General features: G+C 40.8%; 1 protein-coding gene across 3 annotated transcripts in view; it reads left to right on the plus strand.

Moving 5' to 3' along the window:
- lpp (LIM domain containing preferred translocation partner in lipoma) overlaps window positions 1-11,181 on the plus strand; it is a 234,874-nt gene extending 223,693 nt beyond the window's left edge. For all 3 annotated transcript variants that reach the window (XM_072684124.1, XM_072684123.1, XM_072684122.1), the window contains 3 exons: window positions 4,615-4,793; window positions 6,067-6,187; window positions 7,419-11,181. In XM_072684124.1, coding sequence (XP_072540225.1) covers window positions 4,615-4,793; window positions 6,067-6,187; window positions 7,419-7,547 — 429 coding nt within the window. In that variant the 3' untranslated portion in view covers window positions 7,548-11,181. The remainder of the gene's footprint in view (window positions 1-4,614; window positions 4,794-6,066; window positions 6,188-7,418) is intronic.
- The last annotated feature ends 12,783 nt before the right edge of the window (window positions 11,182-23,964 follow it).

Here is a 23,964-nt window from a genome sequence, read left to right on the forward strand (position 1 = left end):
TCACCCCAGACTTTGAGGACTCTTTCTAGTAACACCTCAAAGGGCCATTCTGAATGCGTAAGTGGTTGCATGGTTAAATGTTCTTCATTCACAAAACCTCTTGTAGATGGTTCTCTATAGAGTCAAAGAAGCCTTTCTCAGCACTCAGTAGAGCACCATTTTTGCTTCCAATGGCCCACCTTTTGTGGTTCACAGCAATGAGAGACCAGGCTTTTCAGGCCGACTTCAGGGACTCTTTCTAGTAACTTTGTATAGATCTATATGTCACAATGTCACAGGGTATAATATCCATGGTAACAGTGGACGCACAGGGGTTGCTATCTGAGCGTGTGCAGAAATGCAATTCTGACCAGCAGGCCAAGCCACATGACTAAACACAGTGATGCCCCACACACACACACACAGACACACACCCACGTACACGTTCACACGCAGCCTGCTGTTTGGAAACAGAGAGGAGGACAGTGCCAGAGAGAACAGCTGCCACCTCAGTTCTGCGCCAACAGAGACATGCCAAGGCCACTGAACCTCGAAGAGAGAAATCCAGGAAATGTCTGCGCATCACACATACACACACACATGCGCGTGCCTGCCTGTGCGCACTCACACCAATCTTTCAGAGAGTGAAGCGCCTGTAATTGATAAGCCATAGATAATTTCACCATCGTCTGCTGTAATTGCGCGAGTGGTCAGAAGGGAAAAGAAGATTGTTATCTATTAAATATGGCAATAACAAATCCAGGGCTGTGGGTGGACATTAAGCAGAGGGACGCGGGGGAGAAGTCATCAGCGGGCCGGCTGCCCAGCGTCCGCGGCTCGAGAAAAAGGCCACAGTCATCAGAAAGTAGACATATTTACTGTCCTGCCTCCAGCAGCAGGAGGGAGAGAGTGAAAGATTACTTTGTTTACGACTCAGAGAGCAGCTAATCACACTGGCTGCCTTTCATGCTTTCATTTTCAAGATATACCCCCATATCTGACTCTCCGAGACAGTCGAGGCCGAGTGGAAAGAGGGCGATGTTCATCAAAAGCGCCTAGAAATGTGGTTTCCATTCGCTTTCTAAGTGAAATGTGTGTCAGCAGCATTTGGAAATGAATTGTTACCACTGTGTGCTCAACAGCAGATTTTATAGACACTTCTATACCTGTTGTCCACTTCTTACCACATTTGAGCCAAGCAGCTGTTGCGGTAGAGGAGCATAGAGAGGCCTTGGTGCATTTTTGCTCTGTACTCCCTTTCCCTCTCTGTTTACACTGTGTTCCAGCCATTAACACATTTTTATCTAAAATGACCCTGCTTGTTTCATCACATTGCATACACTTTTGTCATGACCCTTATAATGTGTTCCGTGCATGATCTGACTGTCCTTGACTGGGTGTTTAAGCTCCTAATTTGGAACGGTCTAAAATTTTTAATTGAAAATTAGTAAGCCCAGCCTGCACAGTAGCACAGTTTTTTGGTGCACAGTAACTTTGTCTTTAATGACAAACAATAAAAGTTGACAAGGTCTCACCAACTGTAAGTAGGAACTGTCAGCTAAAACAAATTTTCAAGTTTCATAAATTGTCTCTTCAAACCTTGAGTGCTAACACTCCTCAAACATGCATTCCTTTAAGCAACTCTCCAAAGTACTGAAAACAAATGTTACCGACTATGCTATGCTATCAAAGACAGATAGCACAGTATTTCCAGTTAGCATTTTCTGCAATTCAGGCTCTTTTAAAGAAATGAAAATTCAGGGGAAATGTGGAAGTCAAGACAAAATCTGAATGACCAAGAAAACCCTCAGTAAGAACTGCTCATATGCTGGTAAGAAAGGCCAATCAAAACCCTTGCAATACTGAGCTGCAAGCTGTTTACACTTGGTCACTGCATGTGTCCTGAGTATCAGGATTATATCTGGATAAGACTAAGCCACAGAAAAATGCAGATCAAATAAATCAATGATCAATAAAAAACACTTCAGGAGGTGGTTTGAGATGCATTTGAGCCACATTATAGCAGTGTTAACGTATCCGTCTGTCCAAGACCCGTTCGACCACCAAAACTCTTCCCAGTACAACCAAAACACCAGCAATAATTTCTGTGCAACAAACAAATTTTTATCTTTCGTCCCACACAGGAGTCAGAATTCTGTATAACTGACCATTTGACATCAGGATCCAATTTAAGTGTAAATGGGGTCAAACACTTTTAGCTGCTACCAGAAGCTTTTACAGGCTGTGATTTTTACAGAGGGGAATATAACTTAGTCCTGATTCTGAAATGTGGCCAGACCCCCCTGTGGCAAACGTATAGACACACCACACCCATGTGTCACACTTTAAAAAGAGATGACTGGCTACAGGTACAGAGATATTAAGGGAATGATCAAGATCAAGAGTTCTCTTTCTATCCCCATGTCTCTCCTCCCCCCACCCCCCACCACTGCTCTCGGTCTCTTGTTATCTCTTTCTGTCTCCTCTCTCTCTTTCTCTCAAACACAGAGACACAATCATCCCTCACACATAAAGGTCAGTCTCCTGCAACCTCCTTTTCCTCTCCTAACTTGGCTCCCTTTTGTGTGCACACAGTGAGGGTCTCATGGCCTGTGTAAGCGCTGGTTCCAGCTGTTACATAACTGTTCCGATGCAAACCCAGCCGTGTTTGAGTCTGGCTCCACTGCCTCAGCCACAGGTTTGGAACAGCTGCATGGAAAAGGTCATGCATCCTCTCCAAGTTTTTCCATGGATATTTAGAGGAGCAATGGAGGATTTTTGAACATACCACTGGCACATCAAGCTTTATCTAGAGGGTCCAGCTGGACATGATGCTTACTGGTTCTCTCACTGTTGTGTAAATCGTGAATGTGGGTAAATCTTCATATGTGTAACTGGATAGTGTTCCCAAGGTTTGTAAACAAGTTAGAATGGCGTAAAAAGAGTAGTGCCAAGTTTGTTAAAGACTAGGAAAAATAATGAGCATATATCATTTTTAAAAACATGTAAATATAATATTTATAAAAGAACTGATGAAAATCTTTTTGGTAAAACATGAACAAAATAAGATAATGGTCTGACATTCAATCACATCTAAGTTTGGGGCATACACTGGTTGTTGTTGTTTGTCTCTCTGTAATTTGTCTAAATCTGTATTTTTATGGCCCATGCACTTCAGTGCAGTGCTCCAAACACACTGGCAATTCCATCTTCTACAGTTTCAAAATAACAAAAAATTCAAAAGGCCCTGAAGCAAACTTTTGGACAACCCATGGCCTGTACTTCATAACACATCCTTCAGCAGGAATCACAGCTTGTAAACTCTTTCAGTTCTTGTTTTGGAGGATTTTCACCCATTCTTCCATGTAAAAGGCTTCTAGTTCTGTGTGCACCTGCTCTTTTGAGGTCTTTATTCAGATTGTAGATGATATTTAAGTCAGGGGACTGTGATAGCCATGATGGTCAGGACCTTTAGCTTGCACCTCTTGAGGTAGTCCATTGTGGATTTTGAGGTGTGTTTAGCCTTATTGTCCTGTTATAGAAGCCATCCTCTTTTCATGCATGGCTTTTTTAAAATACAGACAATGTTATGTTTACTTCCAGAATTTCTGGTATTTCATTGGATCTGTTCTTTCTTCTGCCAGTAAAAACTGGCTGCAACACAAGCCCAAAGCGTGATCAGTCCACCCCCACAGTTGGAGAGGTGTTCTTTTCATTAAACTCTGCTACTTTGTCTTCAAACATACTTTTGCTCAGTGCATCCAAAAGGTTCAAAGAGTCCGCATGAGCTTGTTGAGATGTTCCTTTGAAAACTTCTGATGCACAAAAGGTTTTCTTTTCATGACTCTTCCATGAAGTGTCACATTTATGTAGGTGGCGCTGTAAATTAGAATAGTGCACCAACACTCAAGAGTCTGCTACATCTTCCTGGAGGTCTTTTGATTTTGATATTACACACCATTTCTTCTAATAGACTTCTGCTGCTTTGTGGGCATCAGTTGTTTTAATTTTGTGCTTTAAGTGCTTTGAGAATTGCATTTAGCCTCAAGAGCAAAAGAGACTTCCGGTACTTGTTGTAATCCACAAACGCCACTCCAACTCTGCATCATTACTCCAGAGAACGCGGCTCCACTGCTACTTAATATCCCTCTAGTTGATACTTGCAAATTTAGTATGATGACCTTAGGTTCCTGAGCAGCTGCTCTAGGTCATTCCAATCATCTGGTAATTATTTTCTATGAAGATCATACAAGATGTGTGTGTAACATAATTCTGTTCTTCACTCTTATAACTACATTTCTGTCATAATTAACACTAGTTTCTTAGGCCCAAAAATAGAACCCTGATGGACTCCATAAGATATGCAAAGCCAAATGGTTCCTAAATAATTCAAAGTAGCTTCTATTTAGGTCAGATAATTTGAATCAAAAAGTAAATTTCCTTGGTTCCTTCATTGGTTTTGGGCATCACATACTCAAAAACAATAGTATCATCATGAGGTCACAAAAATGTGCTTTAATGGCTGGAAATGATAAATGATATGTCTGATGGATAACAAAAGGTTGGATAAAGGTCATGAAGGTAAAATTAAGGTATTGGATGTTTTGTTTGTTTGTGTTTTTTGTGTAACTCTAGAACACCTTGGAGACCTGTAATATCTGCAGTAAGCCCATCATGGAGCGCATCCTGCGTGCAACAGGGAAAGCTTACCACCCCCACTGCTTCACCTGCGTGGTGTGCCACCGAAGCCTGGATGGCATCCCCTTTACTGTGGACGCCTCCAACCACATCCACTGCATCGAGGACTTCCACAAGTAATGTGTCTATTACACCTAACAGACGTACCTAACACTGTAAGGACTTTCCTTATACTGAGCATATAAAAGTAGAGCATCATACTCGAAGTACCCCAACACTCTACTAGTCTACAATAGAGAAAGAAATATACAGCTAACAACATGACATCACACAGTGCACGTGTGGGCTAGTACAGACTAGATTTGCTACAGGACTGAACCCGATTCCTTCCTTTTCTCCTTCCAATATCAAAGTCTTATGATTTCATGTGACCTGTACTGCAGATTGGTTTCCTGTGTAATCTGTGAGATTAGTTTATGTCCAGACAATAGGATTGCATTAACCTACTCCATTGCAAACACTGAGTGTTCCTTTTACCAGCAACTATCTTACAAGGTGTAGCTAACATTGGAGTTCTGTTGTAATAATCAACAAAAGGTTAGATCTGACCTAATACCTGATTTGTTTATCATTGCAAGCCAAACATCAAGCCACGGTTTGTGGCAGTGCCTGGAAGAAGCTCTCAACGGGGATATTAACCTCCACTACATACTAAGCTTCCTCCGTTGTGCAGGTGTACTGGAAATTCTACATATTAGAGAAATGCCTTAAAAGAGACAATCGAGACACAACACAGTTTGAAACATAATTTCTACATGGGGAAAAAAAGGTCTCTGTTGAGGAACCGAAAGGTCTCAGATGGAAGCCGTTAGTTGTGTGAATGTGGCAGTAATGTGAACAGTAATGCCTTTGTGTCGAGGAACAGCCCGTTTTCACTGTCACTGTTGTGGGCTCTCTGGGCCACCGTATGCTCCACTTCCCAGTTTAAACGTTTATTGGAATAACCCAATATAAGAAGTTATATCACCTGCCTGGACCAAAAAGCCTGGCTTTGTCTTCACATCCTCACTCTCTTTCTCTGGTCGCATCTCTGTTCCCTTTGTACCTTCCCTCAAATATAAACAGTACAAAAGCTGTATTGAAGTCAGTGGTTTTAGTAATTGGAGTCGTAAGCCGCAGAGGTTTGTTTGAATTAAGGTCATCTGACTTCAGTTTACAGTAGCTCTGCAGACAAAGGGCATAGCAGAGCAAAATGCCAGCCAATGACTAGGGAACACTTAAGTCAGTGCTCTTCAGTGTAATGCCATAGTAATTATAGGATGTTCACTGCACATAACGCTACTTCTGTGTACATAATTAGTCCAAACACACTAGTGCAGTGTCTGATGCAGTTGCAAGAAAACATTTAGTTTGTTTATACTCAGCTCCTCTGTGTCTGATTGTCTGCAGGAAGTTTGCTCCTCGCTGCACTGTGTGTCAGGAACCCATAATGCCTGCTCCTGGCCAGGAGGAGACTGTGCGTATTGTAGCCCTGGACAGGGACTTCCACGTGCAGTGTTACCGCTGTGAGGTATGTGTGTATGTACATGAAGCATATGCATGAATAGTATACTGTTTAGCCCTTATACTCCTCATTTATCTGGTTATTAAGCTTAAGACTACTAAGAATTACTCAGTAAATATTATGAAGGCATATGTAAGGGCTGCACAATATGGACAACAACTCAAGGACAATCAACAACAAGTGTTGCATAATTAATAATGACTCTGACTCCAAAATTATTTGCATTATTTAATGCCTTTATTCATATGGAAAATCCAGTGTGATTGGTTAACAGCTCATTTCCATAGTTTAACCTTCTGAGTTGTGTTTAAACTGATTAAATCACTAAAATGATTTAGTCAAGCTTTTGTTACAGTATGCCACATGCATGTAGTGTGTGTATATCCCTATACAGATTGGCGTTCAGTGTCCAATTTGTCATCATTTGGCAGCCAACAATATGGTTAAATTTTCAATTCCCCAGTCAAAGCAGGAATTTAGCTTTACAGAACCTGGCAATGTGACTGGAAACATAGCAGACTTTCAAAAAACCAATAATTTTCCTCAAGTTGGGAGCGGGAAAACTACAAGTGCTGTTAGAGGGCAGCAAAGAAGAGGCTGGTGGCACTTGATAAATGACAGAAATGGCCTTGTACAGCTACGGTTGTGGTTGGAAGTTTCCTTCTACAAGGTAACCAAACTAGGTAGGAGTGTCTAATAGAAATACTACCTGCTCTGTGGTGGTCCTGTGGGGTCCTCTGGGGTCTTGACAATTGAAGAACAGGGTGGCTAATAAAGTTAGCAGAGAAACAGAAACAGACCCCGGTATGTAATTACAGAACTACAAAGAGCTGATATGTAGGTGGAGCTGGATAATGGACAATGAGTGTAGAAACAAGGAAGTGGCCCATTGGTGTAATATTTGGTTAAATGTCCTAGAACAAGTAGCACTTTGTCCATATGCTTTTGGTAGCCATTAACAAGTGTCCAGCAACCAGCAAACAAGAATTGTGTTTGGATATTTAACCACTCTTCTTGGCAGAAGTGGATGAGTTCAGTTAAATATGTTGGTTAATTTTTAAAAAGCTGGAGTTTTTCCTGAGCTTGTGGATGCTGTGTTGTCTTGCTACTGACATTTCCAAATACTTCCACTTCTAGTCTCAGACCTTAAAGGAGTAACAATGGCTATAATGTGCAGCCCTTATATAGCAGTCAGTATTCAGTCAGAGTAAGGAATTAAAGACTGTCTGTTTTGCAGGATTGCGGCTGTCTGCTGTCTGAGGGTGATAATCAGGGTTGCTACCCGTTGGATGGTCATGTCCTCTGCAAGACCTGCAACACCAGCCGCATCCAGGCGCTGACCGCCAAGGCCACCACCGACCTCTGAGTGCCTTATGCACATAAATACATGCTTACTATGTTCACATACACGCACACACACACAAACCTATACCTCCACTTCATTAGATACAGTGCAGACAGACTTCACCAATTCCTTACACATTTATACTATGAAACCTGTGATGTTGATTGCCAACATTTACAGACACACATACACACACACACACACACAAACACATATATATGCAAACATACAGTCCATAATAATGAAATTGCATACATTGCTGCCAAGTTAATAGTTTTTTTTCTATGGGAACTCAAATATATGCTTAGAAACAGTCCAAAAAAATACCCCCCATACATTTATACTATGAAATCGAAGATGCTAATAGCCAGCACATTCTCACACACACCCACACACACATAAATATGAAAATGCATGAGGTTGTTGCTACCAGGCTAATAGTATCTTGCTTTGGGAAAATTACATATATGCTCAGGCCTCAGGACCTACTCTGACTATGCTACACTCTTAAAAATAAAGGTGCTGCAAATGGTTCTTTGACTCGCCTTTGGAGAACCATGTTAGTAGCAGAGATGTGAAGTGGGTGTGAAGAACCTTCATGTAATGTAAAGTTTTGGGTTTTTTTGCCCCAATTTAACAAATCTTCACATCTCTACTATAAACATGGTTCTTTATGGAGGCAAAAGTGGTTCTTCTTTGACATGACTCAAAGAACCCCTCGAAGCATCTATATTTTTACGAGTGAAATGTAGCTAAACTATAGTTAAAGAATTCTTAAAGATATAGTAAGTAGTATTTTTTGGACTCACTTTATTTAAATAGTACACTTTAGAGGATGTTCTAATTGTTAACAAACTTTTTGTTGAAACTTAGGATAAGGAGCAGGATTAGATTCAGGACAAAGGTTAAATGTAAATAAGGACCTGCTAAGCTTCTACAGTGTACTATCTAAATAAAATGCTACCTTTTTTTCTTTCTTTTCTCATTCAAACTCAAAAACCTAATAATGCTAATATGATCATTCGAGGAGTGCTACATACCGATGGCTAACGCCATCTCTTGTTGATATTTGAGTGAGGAAAATAGTACTTAAACATATTTTAGTCACAAGTGTCTTAAAGTTTATTTTTCCATCCTATAATTGTAGTTCTACTCAGCATGTGCCTTTGCTCTTGTCCAATAGAGAGCTTGTTGCGCTGCAGAACACACTGATAAAGGGACCATAACCTACTGTCACTTATTCATCAGGAGTTTCTGACAATCAAAACGATGGCCTTGCTTTTATTACTGATATTATTAAGACAGTATGTATGTATTCAGCATGATACATATACTCAGTGACGGAGCCACATGCATATGTACGTATGCTCACAGACATACTCCCACAACCGTAATTGCAGACACACACACCCACACACACACACACCTGCGGTATAATAGCATGTAGCTCTCCTGTTTTCTCCCATGGCCTTATGTAATATGCAGAAGTGTTTGTCAGGATTATTAGCCAGGTTAAAGAAATATGCAAATCGGGTTTAGAAGCGTAGATGATTTCCAAGCACCTTGTTTCTGCTGCAACTAAATTAAAATGCGTAGTCGCAAAAATCTCCCGAGGCATGTAGAGGGAAGACAGAAATTGGGCTAGTAGTAATTTGACACAAATGTAAAAAACGGCAAAATCCGTACGTCCTGCGTAACGCGTCTTGCATGTAAATCCTTGAATTCAAACAGGTAGACACACACTGCGCGTTGAGCAATATACACAGCTTTGCAGCATTCCCGAATACATTCCAGGATATGAAACAAGTCCCCAAAGAGCTGCGTTTACATTCTTTGACGTTTTCGTTGTGTGCGTGTGTGTGTATATTGGTGTATACTTTTGCAGTTCATCGAGAGGTTTATTGTATGGAATAGGACCGTGAATGACCGACAGTAGCTCTCTTTCAGACTCAATCGTGTATAACCAAAGCCTGAGTATGCTGCAGTTCACTTTCGTTTTTTGTTCGGTATACTGCCTTTTTCAGTCAGTACAGTTATCGTATTTATCTGTATATCATGATAAAACAGGCACGCAGTGCGACTCGGCTCAGAGTGCGGAGACACTGCTGTAAGTCAAGCAAAGTTACGGTGTTGCTACATCCTTCGGAGTAAGAAACACAGCTTTGGCGTTATGGTGCGACAATCGTAAACAATAGCTAAAATGGCATTCAGAAGAAGTCTTAAGAGATGATGAACAGCATACGTTGAAGATCATGCAGAAGTTGCCTTTGTGCTTTTCAGAGTAAGCATGAATGCAGGTGTCCTTCAATTGTGAATTGATGTAGTGTTAGACCTTGAAGACAGAAATAGCAAAGAAAGTATTATAAGGATTAGGGAACGGGTTAGATAGTAATAGGATTTATTAGCTTTTAGCTTTGTAAAAGAATAACAACAATATGCAATTCTCCTTTTTTAATGTTGCATTGACACTTTATATAGAATAATATGCAGACCTTTTTTATACTCTGCAGGAAATATTTGAATTGTGCTGAGGCATTAGGGGATGGGAATTGGTAACGACTAACATTGGGGAGATTTTTTTTTTTAAGTGAAGCTCTGTCCTTCTCTGTGCTGTGCCCGTATGTGTTCGTTTTCATTTTATCATGGTCGTAATTTTCATTATGAGAGGTAGAGGTGTATTATGAAAAAGAAAAGACAGCTAAACTTTAATACTGATTTAATAACTTGTTTTCCTTTATGTTTTTCATATGTTTTATCAATTAGGAAAAGTAGGGCAGTTTTAAGGACCTGCTCACAAACCTGGCCTGGGTTCTACAGTTCCAGTCCTGAAGGGCAGTTCTCCAACAGTGTTTGGTGCTTTGGTTCTCTGATCTCTGTGCGGAAGGAAATCACCACACTGTGCTGGACAGCGACCCTGTCCGACTGGAACTGAAGAACCCGGCCTGCTTTAAAGCCTATAATTGAATCTTGGGAGTAAACTCTATTATTAAGTTGATTATCAAAATCAGGGTGCTCTGTTATTCCTAGAAAGCGCCATTGTTTTTGTCACTGTCACCCAAAAACCTTGTATCCCCGTTTTTTTTTTCCATTTATTTTATGGCTTTTTGACATCATTTCAGTGTGGCGGTTGTGGTAAAATTTCATGGAGAATAAAAAAAGAAAATCTTTTTTTGTTCCTCTAAATTTTTTAGGAGATACAAGGTGTCTTCATGACAGTGACATTTTGCTTGTGTGAAAATGTTTATTCCTCACTAGAGGTTCCTTTGTCCTTAATGATGTTCTGCATTTTGTTGACGATCCTGGTAGTCCTGCCATTGCCATTTAAAACCAGTAACGTAGGGAAGCTTCAGCAAGTCTCAGCGACTAATGAATGGCTGATTACCGCAAGACTGTAAGCTGCAGGCCCCCCAAAGGAAGTGTCCAAAGCTGCTTGAGGAGCAGTTTGATGTTTTGCCTTGTCTCAACCAAGCATTATGCAAAAAAGACAAACTTCAAAGTGAGTCAAATGAATGAATGGAAAGAATGGTGCATTAGAACGCTTCGTCCTTGCTTTGCTTACACGGGTATTTTCTTAACTTTTAATTTGCAAATATTCGTCCCCCTACACTGTCTGTATTATTTCCTCTAGCTTTAATAAACCTCTTTTTGCATAAGAGTCTCCCTGGTTGTTGTTGTTTGCTTATGTTGGTTGGTTATGTGTGCCCATTTATGTCCAAAATTGCACAAACATTAAATGAACTGTGGTCATTTTAAGACCTTCAGTGTTAAAGCGTTTAGATATCTTGCTCAGATACAGCATCCCACAGGATTGTAGGAGCAGAGGTCATGGTGCCTCCACCGCCAATTTCGAACTTGGCTTGTTCCTTCTTTACTTTATTATTATTATTATTTTTTTTTATAAAACAGGTTGGCAGGTTGCCCTGGTAACAGGAGCTTCTCTTCATCTCACCATCTAATGCTCTACAGTCTTAATGGCTCCTGACTGAAAGCAGTACGTGCTCTCGGCTCTTCGTTCATAGCCCACTCAGCTGACCCGCAGGTCACTCAGTTGTCTATTAAAAATTACTTTTTACGTATTACACGAGTTCAGATTCATTTCCTCAGACAGCCCCCAGAGAACACCACTCACTTACTCACCAGCTCCTCTGGACACTTTTTTGTCATTGTCTAACAGTGTTTTCCTTCTCTGATATTTTCCCCCCAGCTTTATCGGAATGCTCCGGCCTGCTGCTGGAATCAGCCTGATGGAGTTCTTAAAATAATTTAAGAGCCCCCAGAAAGGACCTTTTACTGGCGCCTTCCGAGCCCCTTGATTTAATCCTTTCAATTCGTCATCTTCACTCGCGCTCTAGGAGCCGGCAGTAAGTCACCGGCCATTTTATTATTCTCTCCAGATCGCTAAATTGAAGCAGCAATCCAAAATGTTGAGCTGAGGAAAGCGATCCCAGAGGACACAGCTGAAACATTCCACGTTAATAATTGATTGAGAGAAATGAACGGCAGAAAAACAGCGCAGCATTCATAGGCTTGTTTGTTTTTGGCTTTTGGCAGCCTGAAATCACAGCCGTGAAGCTGTTTGAGAGTTCAAAGAAGGAAATAAAGGAGAAAGAAAAGCTATTGGGAAACCACCCAGCCTCCTGCTATACCACAGCAAACACTTAAACACCTGAAAAGGGGATTTGTTTTAATGCTGTGAAATATGAATGTGTCCTAATGGTTCCATTTTAATTATAACATTTTCTTCAAAGAGAAGGAGTGCTTTAATTAACAGTGTATTACACAATACACTAAGCTCCCTCCATTTCTCCTATTAAAACAGTAGCTACTGAAGAACTGCACGTTCATTTTCTTAAATGGTGTAAAATGCTATTAAAATAAATAATAACATTAATAAATAAACATTATACATATATACAGGCACAGCTTCAGGGGCCTGGGCTTTAGAGTCCGGTCCTCCAGTCACTGTGAGTGGGTTTCCTCTGGGTATTCTTGTTTTTTCTTCCCACTTCCCAAAAACACACATGGTAGGTGAATTGGCTATGCTAAATTGCCCCTAGGTGTGAAAGCATGTGTGGTACCTTGTGATGGACTGGCCCACCATCCAGGGGGTGTTCCTGCCTTGCCCCTAATGATTCCTGGTAGGCTTCAGATCAGCCATGAACCTGACAAGGAAGAAGCAGAATGAATAAATATTTGTTTCAATTCATGAAAGGACCACATTTTGCGTTCAAATATGTGGAGAAAGAGTTTGAATAGTCCACCACCCTTCATCTCTCCATTACCCACCTGGAGAAGAAGGACACCTACGTCAGAATGCTGTTCATAGACTTCAGTTCAGCATTCAACACCATCATCCCACAGAACCTCACCAGGAAGTTAAGCCTGCTGGGCCTCAACACCCCCCTCTGAAACTGGATCCTGGACTTCCTGACAGGAAGGCCCCAGTTAGTCCGGTTCGGGGACAGCAGCTCCAGCACCATCACCATGAACACTGGGGCACCCCAGGGCAGTGTACTGAATCCTCTGTTGTTCACCCTGCTGACTCATGACTGTGTTGCGAAACACAGTTCTAACAGCATCATAAAGTTCGCCGATGATACAACTGTGCTGGGTCTCATCAGCAAAGGCGACGAGTCAGCATACAGAGAGGAGGGACAGCAGCTCCAGCACCATCACCATGAACACTGGGGCACCCCAGGGCAGTGTACTGAATCCTCTGTTGTTCACCCTGCTGACTCATGACTGTGTTGCGAAACACAGTTCTAACAGCATCATAAAGTTCGCCGATGATACAACTGTGCTGGGTCTCATCAGCAAAGGCGACGAGTCAGCATACAGAGAGGAGGTGCAGCAGCTGACAGACTGGTGTACAGTCAACAACCTTCACTGGAATGTAGAGAAGACCAAGGAAATGGTTGTTGACTTCAGGAAATCAAGACCGGACCACTCTCCGCTTAACATCAACGGCTCCTCTGTGGAGATCGTTAAGAGCACCTAGTTCCTTGGTGTCCACCTAGAACCTCACCTGGTCCCTGAACACCAGCTCTACAGCCAAGAAAGCCCAACAGCGTCTCTACTTCCTCCGGAAGCTGAGAAAGGCCCGTCTCCCTCCACCCATCCTCACCCTCTTCTATAGGGGAACCATAGAGAGCATCCTAAGCAGCTGCATCACTGCCTGGTTTGGGACCTGCACAGCCTCTGACCGCAAGTCCCTCCAACGCATTGTGAGGACAGCTGAGAGGATCATCGGAGTCTCTCTCCCCTCCGTCATGGACATTTACACCACCCGCTGCATCCGCAAAGCAACCAGCATTGTGGATGACTCCACCCACCCTTCACACAGACTGTTCTCCCTCCTGCCATCAGGAAGAAGGTACCGCAGCATCCGGTCCAACACGACCAGACTCTGCAACAGCTTCTTCCCCCAAGCCATCAGACTCCTCAACACAACTCAACTTCTGAACTGATATCTTCCTGGTACATGTACACTCTCCCTCTCTCTCTCTCTCTCTCTCTCCAACCATTTACCCCAGATAACATGGGAAGCATTTTTTGCACAAGCATTTGCACTAATAACTTTACTACCTCACTGGACTCTATTTATTACACATTGCACAATTTGCACACTACCGTCAATTATTTATTATTCTCTGGTCTGTACTGTGTTGTGTTGTGTCTGTCCGCACTTGTTTGTTTGTGTTGCACTTGTGTCTTGTATGCACTGTCTATGTTGCACCATGGTCCTGGAGGAACGTTGTTTCATTTCACTGTGTACTCTGTATGTAGTTGAAATGACAATAAAACCCACTTGTTTGTTTTTGTTTGACATCGAGCTAAATGAACAGCTGACTTTGAAAACTGTCAGTGAGCATTATAAAGCTTCATGAAGACTCATAGAGGAAGCCAATAATCTATCACTGCCCAAGGGCAATAAAGGCTCTACCATCTGGTGGTCTACACTGACAGAAGGGCCACTGTGGAACAAGACTATGGGTCACAACACACAGCGTATTACGTCGTGCTGCGAATGGAGCTATGCAGCTGTAGACGACGCAGAGTGCCCATGCTGACCCCTGTCCTCTGACTGATTTGTATACTGTGCACCTGTTTGCCAGTGTGAGCATTGGGAATTGATCTCTGATCAGTGGAAGAAGATCACCTGGTCCTGTTTTGTTTCTTTTATGGCACAGGGTAATGCACCCTGCCACACAGGGATGGTTTGAGGAACATGATAATGAATTTGTCCTTCAACTTTCTCAGTCTGATTGAACATCAGCAGGGTGTCCAGAAATTACATGCCTGATCCATGGAGGCCCCACCATGCAACTTACAAGACTTGAAGAATCTGCTAATATCTGCCAGATACCACCGAACATCCTCTGGTCGGTTGGAGTGGTTGGAGTCGTTTTTGTTGCACATGGAGGACCTAGAACACATTAGCTGGTGGTCACAATGTTTTGGTTTATCTAACTTTATTGCATTTACAGCTCTTTTCTAAGAGCATATGTGAGCGGTTGTTCTTTCCATGCACTCAGACTGAGAAACAGTTTTGGACTCTCTGTGTGTGTGTGTGTGTGTGTGTGTGTGTGTGTGTGTGTGTGTGTGTGTGTGTGTGTGTGTGTGTGTGTGTGTGTCCTCTAGCGTCCCAGCACAGGCCATGGCTTATTCTGCTAATCTGCTGTTTACAAACAAATTGATGAGTGCGGGTCCCTCTGGCAGACATGATGTGGCAATGTGGCCTCCAATGTATGTGTGTGTGTGTGTGTGTGTGTGTCTGAATATCTGAGCATGTGTGTGAGCCAAGAGTTTCTCTCCTGGGGCCAGCAGTGGCATTTCTGAATGTCTGGCCCTAATACTTGGAATTAAAAGGCTGAATTATTTGCCATGAAGTGGGGATGAGCATGAGAGAGCAGAAATGAGTGGTGATTGTGCATAATCGCGCCCGCTTCGCTCGCTCTTTCAAAAGGCAAAACCCTCGTTGGGTCAGATTTACATAACATTACAATGTGGGTCAACATCGTTCCTCCTCGTGGTCGTCTTTTGCTTTCAAGTGAATCCCCCTCGGTGGTGCTCTCGCATGGACAGCAGCGATTTCGCGGCTCTGTGGGTCCACCCAGGGACAGGATTTAATGACTGAGTCAGTCGAGTCCTACAATGTGTATTTGCAAAGTAAAAAAAAAAAAAATAAATAAAATACAGAAGCAGTTTTAGGATGCCACTGGGGGCCCAAGCATGTGGGGCATTTCTTATGTAAAATGTGTGGCAGCAAACGTCACATGAGTGGCTGGAGGATTTGGCACTATAATAATAAAATAATAAAATAACAATAATAATCATTTACATTTTGTTTATTTAGCCCCTTTCACATGTGCAAGGTTGCGTTACAGAAGCAGCGTTCATAACAACAACAAAGACAAACGTGAATGAATGAGAATTCGCTGAGAACAGAGGAATGTGAAAGGGGAATTCCACCAATTTTTCTCAATTTCTGCATAATGAAGTTCTCGTGAGCAAGGTCATCCAGAGTGGTTCAGTGTGATGCTCTGTTGCAGAGACACTTGCAGTCAGAGTCAGAATTGTTCACAGTTGTGATGAATAGAACCTAAAGCTACAGTGTTTGTGTGATGCAGCTTTTAGCAAAATGGTTTTGATACCCAGAGATGGGTAGAACACTCTAAGATATACTTACTGCTGAATACTGAATATTTAGAAGAAATGCTAGAATACGTTCTGAGAAGGCATGTGGGAAAACTGCAATGATGCAATAATTTTTACTTAATTCACACTGTTTCTCACTTTGTGCTTCTTCTGTTAATGTGTTTCACATCTTGTTAACAATTCTTATTTGAATAAAGCTGCAGCAAATGTATTTATTTCTATCATCGCCTGCTTCAGTCTAAGTCTGCTGAATGTAAATGTAGCAGAACTTTTAGAGCTTTAATAACGTGTAGAGCCTAAAACACGTTTTACTTCTAAACGCTGGAGCCCTGTAGTCATGAAGAGGCCAGTCTGTAATGATGATTTTACCAGACATGAAGACAAGAAGCTGCCAAGAGCATTCTGAGTTTAAAGTAAATGGTGTTTCATTTCTAGATTATGTGTCTAAAATATTTTGCATAAATGTACAATTGTATATTTCAGTTTTAAAAAAGTAACTATTTCTACATTTCTAAATGTAGTGCACACTGCTTTCTGACAGGATATTCCCAATAAGTGTATTCAGTTACATCCCAGTCCTGTAAATACACTCCTTGATTCCTTAGATGTTTACCACTCCTTTACCATCATCAGCATGACATGTAGATAAATGACTACACATATTGTAGACATTGTAACCCTTGGATCATCACCACCGTCAGGAAGTTAAACTACTCTGAATGAGACTGAATGGGATATTAATAAAATGGTTAATTGTAGAGAAACGTACAGACAGCTTTGATGATCCAGTGTTTAACGCTGTGAATTTTCCCTTTAAGCAGACTCAAAAGGAATGTGGTAAAGACTTCAAATTCCACCGTGTAGCTTACGATTCTGTAGATTCTCTTCAGCTACAGGTGTCCTCTCATGGACCAGAAAGCCTTAACTCCAGATGGCTCCAGATGAACCATCCAATATCTGTTACTTGTTGTTAACTGGTCATTCAGTTTGGTCATAAGACCTCAGAATTCTGCTGTTGCATGCTGTATGTGGAGTCAAAGGGGAAGAGAGGAAACCAACGCGCGCAAACTGTTTGCTGTGCGAATAACGTGCAGAGACACTCAAAGAAATGTCAAAACACACAGGCCTAAAGTGGGGCAGGCTGTCAGAGACCTTTACCATCACATGCTGCCAAGGGGCGTGAGTGAGTCATGCTGTTTTTTGGGGGTTTTTTGTATGTTTTGCAGGCTGCCTGTGTATATATGTGTGTATGTAGGTGCGCATGCCCTACCACGCTCACTCTTTACCCTGCCCAACTGGGGAAGGGATGTTAGACAGAGTGCAGGGGTCACGGTGCTAATCGTGCATTAATAGAAGACCCTGGGGCCTTACAGTCATGTAGGGGCCAGTAGGTAATGGAGATTCTACCAGAAGGATGATCAGCAGAGCTGCAACTTTCTGTGAATTTTTCTTTCCAAACCTGAATATACCCAAGAACTGACTAAGAGCACCAATTTGTCTTACGAGTCTAAGGGCGTTTCCACATCTGCACTCTTTAGCCCGGTTTCTATTTATTTATTTATTTATTTTACAGGTGCGATTTGTCACAGGTGTAAATACAGCAATCGCAAAACAACCGCACCAAGGTCTTTGAGATGAGGTGGTCTCGGTCCAATCTGGACAGGTTTTTTTGTGGTGAGAACATGACCTGACCTCGACCTGAGCCCAACTATCAGATATACTCCTCACTCCTAAACAGTATGGGGGGGGGGGGGGGGGGGGGGGTGAACTGGAGCATGCACATTTGCTCATTCCAGTAACTGATGTATAATTTGAAAACTATGGCTTAAAATGGGCATCATTTTAAGAAGCCAATGTTGCTTAGTTTTGTGTTGACTCTGGACAGTTAGACAGACATAGAGAAACCACTCATCTCTTTTAGGAATTTAATGCATGTTATCAAATAAAGGACTTCGATCATTTAAAAAATGCACAACAAGATCGGCAGTAATCTCATGTGGATTTAAGCACCAAGTCTTCAAAATGTTTGTTAATGTAGGCAATGGAAACAGAAATGATTGATAATAATGTAATTCACATTCATGGTGTATAACAGGTTTGTTGATATCTAAAACATTGTAAACATCTATACTGTGAACTGACAGCTTTGGCAGACTTACCTGCACACACTTCCATGCAACACACAAACACAAACAGCATGGCAGAGAGATATAGAGCTCAAACAGCTTTATATGCCAGAGAAATGTGATCTCCTGCTATTCTAATGAAAAACAGTAGGCTTTGGGAAAGTCAGGGAACCTAAGGGTACACAACATATGTGTGTAAAATTATCAACAAGATCTCATATGTATACAAATTTGTACATATACCACTAAAGTTTACCCCAAGAAATTTATAACTGTTATACCCCTATAATTTATAACCTGTAGTTGGCCTGCCAACTGTTAATACCACAAAAGAAGAAAAAGCTCTCCCGTCCACTGGTGGTGCTTTTTTGCCAAATTCACACAACCCAGCCTGACATGTTTTTGAAGAAGAATTGAGAAAACAGCAGCACCACAGCATTCTGCCTTTCTCCATTCTGGAACTTCTACAAAAGGAATAAATAGATGCAAACTCATGTAGAAACAATTAAAATTTCACATTCTACTATGGTTAGAGTTAGGGTGAGGCTTAGAGTGATGGTTATGGGCTATGTTTAGGTTAGAATTAAGTTTAGGTTGCTTTGTAACATTATTTGTTTCAATTGTCTGATTTCTAGACTACATCTGTAATCCATACAGCATAATGGGGCAGCTGCATTTAGTACACATTGTACAAATACTGAAATGGATAAAAAAAAAAAAATTATAAAAAAAAATTAACAACTTCTGTTTTTGCACTAGACGTCAGTTTGAAGGATCTTGTTTTACACATTTTCATGTTTTTTGTAATTTGTGCAGTAAGTCACAAGTATAAAAACACAACTCATCGAAAGCCAATATAAGATCATTAATACAAAAGACAAAATTGATAGCTTAATTTTCTGTTCTCAAAGTTTAATAAAATTCATCGTATTAATGAGTGTATTCACCAGTCAGTGCCTTTGAACCACAACCCATAAGGGCTTTAGTGCCTCATGTTTTGTCGCACTTGCCTTATATACAATTAATCTGATTGCCACTAACTCCAATTTATTTAACATGTCAGAATAAAACCTGTTTAAAGTAAGGAAAAGAAATAAAAGAGGAGGAAAACTAAAGTAGGGAACCCTTTAGACATGCATAGATCAGTGGCTAAGGGGGTTAGGGGAAATGACATTTCTCCCAGATCTGAAGGTAATAAAGCTGCCAAGAGCAGTTTTTTATTTTGATTTGTTTGGTTGGTTGGTTGTCTCAGAGATCATTTGGTTGAACGGTTGGTTGCAAGGATCCGATGTGGGTCAGAACCAAAATGTGTGATTACAGCTGAGATATGGACTATGAGGGACCTGAACCCAAAACATATTTGAGAATTCTTGTCCAAACTAGTTTAAATATTTAGCTCCTCTCAGGTTTGGACTGTTTGTTCATGTCCAGTTAACTGTCCTTTTTAAACCACAGCCCCATGTATGTATGTATATTAGATCAGGACATTCAACAGTCAGTGAGAAATCTGAGATTTACATATGATTATACACTTGAGTGTATTAACTTGAGTTTATGTATTGTATGATAGACGTTCTAACATCTCTGGCCTTTTGACTTGAAAGGATTTGTTCTACGCTCAATCCTTTTCCAGACACCAATAGAGGTGTACAAAAGCAATCTGACTTGCCTCGAGCACGATTCTACTAGTCATAATTGTTCCATTCAAGCCCAGTATGCTGCTGGAACAATCAGTGTTCACATTGAGAGACTACTCAAGGATAGAGCATGCCGATATTATCCCCACATGCCCTGAGGGAGTTAGCACATTCACCTGATATTACTTTAAAAAAAAAAAATGACATTTTGTAACTGTGTCCGTAGTTTAGGCATCCATCACCCTATGTACCCCACAACATACCCCTCTGTTGATTGGGATTTTGCTTCTACATGTTGGTATACAGTGTTTGAAATCTCATATAAATATACTGAATTCATAAAAATTATTGTATAAGTTTTAGAAATTGTGATAAAAAGTGGAACAATATACAGTAAATACCAAACATAATTTTAGTATACAGTATACACTCGTGTAAACATTAGGACGCCTCATGAAAACCTTAACTAGTATTAGCTAGTATTTCCCTTTTTGGCTAAAATAACTGCAATTGAACATTTCCTGTGTGAGGGGTTTTGTGACTCATCAAAACTCTTCCTTTCTTTCTTTTGAGTCATTCCTTGGTGGATTTAGTGGAACGTTTAGGGTCATTGTCATGTTGCATGGCCCAACTTCACCTTTTTGAAAATTGTCCTTAAGCACCCTGTGCTGTTTGCTCCAAATAATTGTTTACTTTGTTACTTTGTTTTTTTTTTGTTTTTTTTTACACACCCCCTCCCTCCCTCTCTGTTTCTGATGGAAGATACATGAACATTGACATCAACTGTGATGAGAAATAAAATGTAACAATTGTTGGAGATTTTTTTGCACATCTTGCGGCCTGCTCTTTAGCTGAGCTTGCTAGCAAAGCCTGACCTGGCCATGTTGGCAACTGTTTTAAACATTGTCTTCTAATAGTTTTGAGATCTTTTCCCAGACTCTTCTGCATCTACAACCCCCTTTCTGAAGGCCTCAGAGGGCTCTTTGGATCTAGCCATGATGATAGCACTCACTCCCACAGTCCAGAGCAAACCAAACTAAATGTCTGAGGTTTAAATAAGACAGACCTTATTTAAAAATCCTCTCCAACCATGTTCTAATCATCTGCAGCTGATGTTCTGCAGCTGATTCTAATTTTTAACTATTTTAAGTAGTAATGGATGCGGGGGTGTCTAACATTTTACAGATTATTTTTAAAAGACATTTCTTCAGTTTTATGTGTTTAGTTATATTGCGTGCATGCCTGGATGTTTAAATATGTTAAAAAGAACAAAGCTTTTCATGGGGTGTCCTATTTTTTCCCACAAGACTATAGCCTGTAAAGTTTGAAGTATGAAGTTTGAAATACGATACCTTTCCTGTCTATTAAAAAAACAAACACTTGAACTCAGGAAGCTTCTCTGTTATTGTGGCTGCCCGTAATGCACCAGAGAGCAAAGGGCAGAAGCATCATAGCGTGAACAGATCCAATTTCTGCTGTCAGTGAATTGCTGTAATTCCCAGTGTTGTGACCACGGTTTAAAGCTGTGTTCACAAAATGTTTCACATGCACAGGAATGCTTTGTTTTCATACTCAATTGTTGTTCTTTATTTATTAAATTATTCTGCATGTAGCTGTGAGCTCCAATGTTCAGTGAGACATGAGTAAAAAGGTCAGTGGTGTGACAGCAAGGCTGATTCGCTGCCCGAGGGGTGATATTTTAGTTCTGCTGTGGACAGAAAGGCTTAATTTACCCTTCGCTGTTGGCTTTGATTTTCCTCTCAGTGACTCTGTCCTCCAAAAAAAATGGCAATTAGCCACGCACAGCTAGCAGGCTGTTCATTAGTCTGTTTAGAAAACAAAATGATGAGATTACATCGGGTAATTAAGCCCCCAGTTGTGCCATGAAGTGTGTTTATCTTTAGCATAGGCAGACAGCGCTACTGGTTGGTACTGTAGGGTCATGTGGTCATCTCTGGCGTTGCGTGTGTCCTGTAAGCTTAGCGAAAGGTCATGATAGCTGATGGCAAACTTTCATAGCAGCATTTTTTTAAGTTATCAAAGAAGCCCTATTGTAAGCCTGTTTAAATCAGATCAGATCTATAGCTGCAGTCATGTTTGTGTCTACATTTTGTCTGTAGATCTGTCCATTTTAAGAGAGAATTTTGTCCCGATCCAGTTGTTTTGTCCTGTTTAGATCTGAGTATCTTATCAGTATAGTATCAGCTGATTCCAACCTGATTTACACAGTTCTATAAATAGTACAGCCTTTAGGTAAGATGTGCTGTTATTTAAAATTACTTAATTAAATATAAATTATTTAAAAAAAAGTACTACACTACATAATGTGACAATTCTGGACTAGGGGTTGGTGATCTGGTAAAAATATCACAATATTTAAAGAATTAAAAAACAAACATGTACTTTATCCATGGCCTTTTTATAGTTTGTTTAATATCTTTTCATACATTCTGGCTGACCTTTCTGATCATTCAGCTCCCAGTTACTTTGAAACACTGCAGTGAATTCACTTTGTGAGTGGTGGTACACATTCTAAACTTTATATATTTTGTTTTTTGTCAACATTTTTAAAAATGGCCAATAATGTTTATACACAATATTAATATTCAATAAAAATAACTATCAAGAGTTATTTACCAAATTTTTAGGCAATGAGTTTTTATTTATTGGGGCAATTTATAAGGCATCACTAATTGCTTTTCCTAACAAGAAAAAAGAAGAGCAGGCATCTCTTCGATATTGTTGACTAGGATTTAGCTGGAAAACTGGATACAGAAATGATAAACATTGCACAGAAACACCTGAAAAAGAATGTGTGGATAGCCAATCAGAAAACACCTGACAAAATCTTAATAGTTATGGACAGCTTAAATATTTAAACCCAAAGTTTGTAAGTCTTTGATAATCACAATGCAGAAACTACTATTATTTTTAATTAATAGTTTAGCATAGGTTTCTAGTTTAGGTCTATGAAACTGATGCTAATTATAAGAGTACTGCAGTTATGAAGTGTGGGCCTTTGTACAGGTTTTAAAGAGTTAACACACATTAGGGCGAGTGGAGAATATCACGATGTTAAGCTTCCATTAGTTGTTAGCTACATTAGCCTCGTAATGCAGTGGAATCGTTAGCTGATCGACTGAATTTGGATTAACAATTCCCTGAAAGAGATGCTTGAAGGTAATGGACTAGGATGCTGGCAGACACAAAATTCCACATTTCTCTCTCTCTTCCAGCTCTCACCACACTTGCAGCATCTGCTTTCCAGTCCTTTTGCATGAAACGCAAAATACAGCCATGCATTCCTTTGTGCCACTGTTTTGATGAATGACTCACATTTTCAGTGCACGTGTGTACACCTTTAGGAAGGCTTTGCGCACTTCAGGTGGGTCTTTGGCTGTCCCTTCTGCATTGAAGGCCACTAATCACTTATGAACCCTGCTTGTGCCTCTTATAAACATTCACCACCTCAGGCTCTTGGAATGCGAACAAGCAGCGCAGGTTGATGCCAACATCCTATCAATGTAATCACTCTTAGTTTTACAGCTCTGCTTAAACTTTACAACCTTTCCACAATATTCAGAACAGAGCCGCTAAAACGGAATAGCCAACCGCTTAGGGGAACGCTTTTTAGGCTGTTTTCCTTTTTCCTTTTTTTCCTCTGCCCCCGATTTCAGGAGTGTTTCTATTTAAGGCAGTTAGGAAGCTTAATGAACCACTTTTTGGTTGCAAAAGTTATTTTGTTGTCCTGCGAAAGCGAAATGGTTTAGCCGGGCTTTAAAGTGCACGGTTCGCTGCAAGAGTGAGGTTGAGACTAGAGATTGTCCCTCTTCAGATTTAGAGATTTCTCTCTCAGTTGAACTTGAGGTTTTTGCTATCAGCACTTGGCAGCCTCCCCAGCAGGGTAGCTGGTTTCTTGTACAGTACCTTGCCCTCATAACTTGCTCCTCTTTCGTTTCCTACTGCAGACAAAAGTGCTTGCCTTCCTCTCCCACCAGTTGACTAGGTCTTCCCCGC

The sequence above is a fragment of the Salminus brasiliensis genome, chromosome 7 (assembly GCF_030463535.1).
Source record: "Salminus brasiliensis chromosome 7, fSalBra1.hap2, whole genome shotgun sequence".
Lineage (NCBI taxonomy): Eukaryota > Metazoa > Chordata > Actinopteri > Characiformes > Bryconidae > Salminus > Salminus brasiliensis.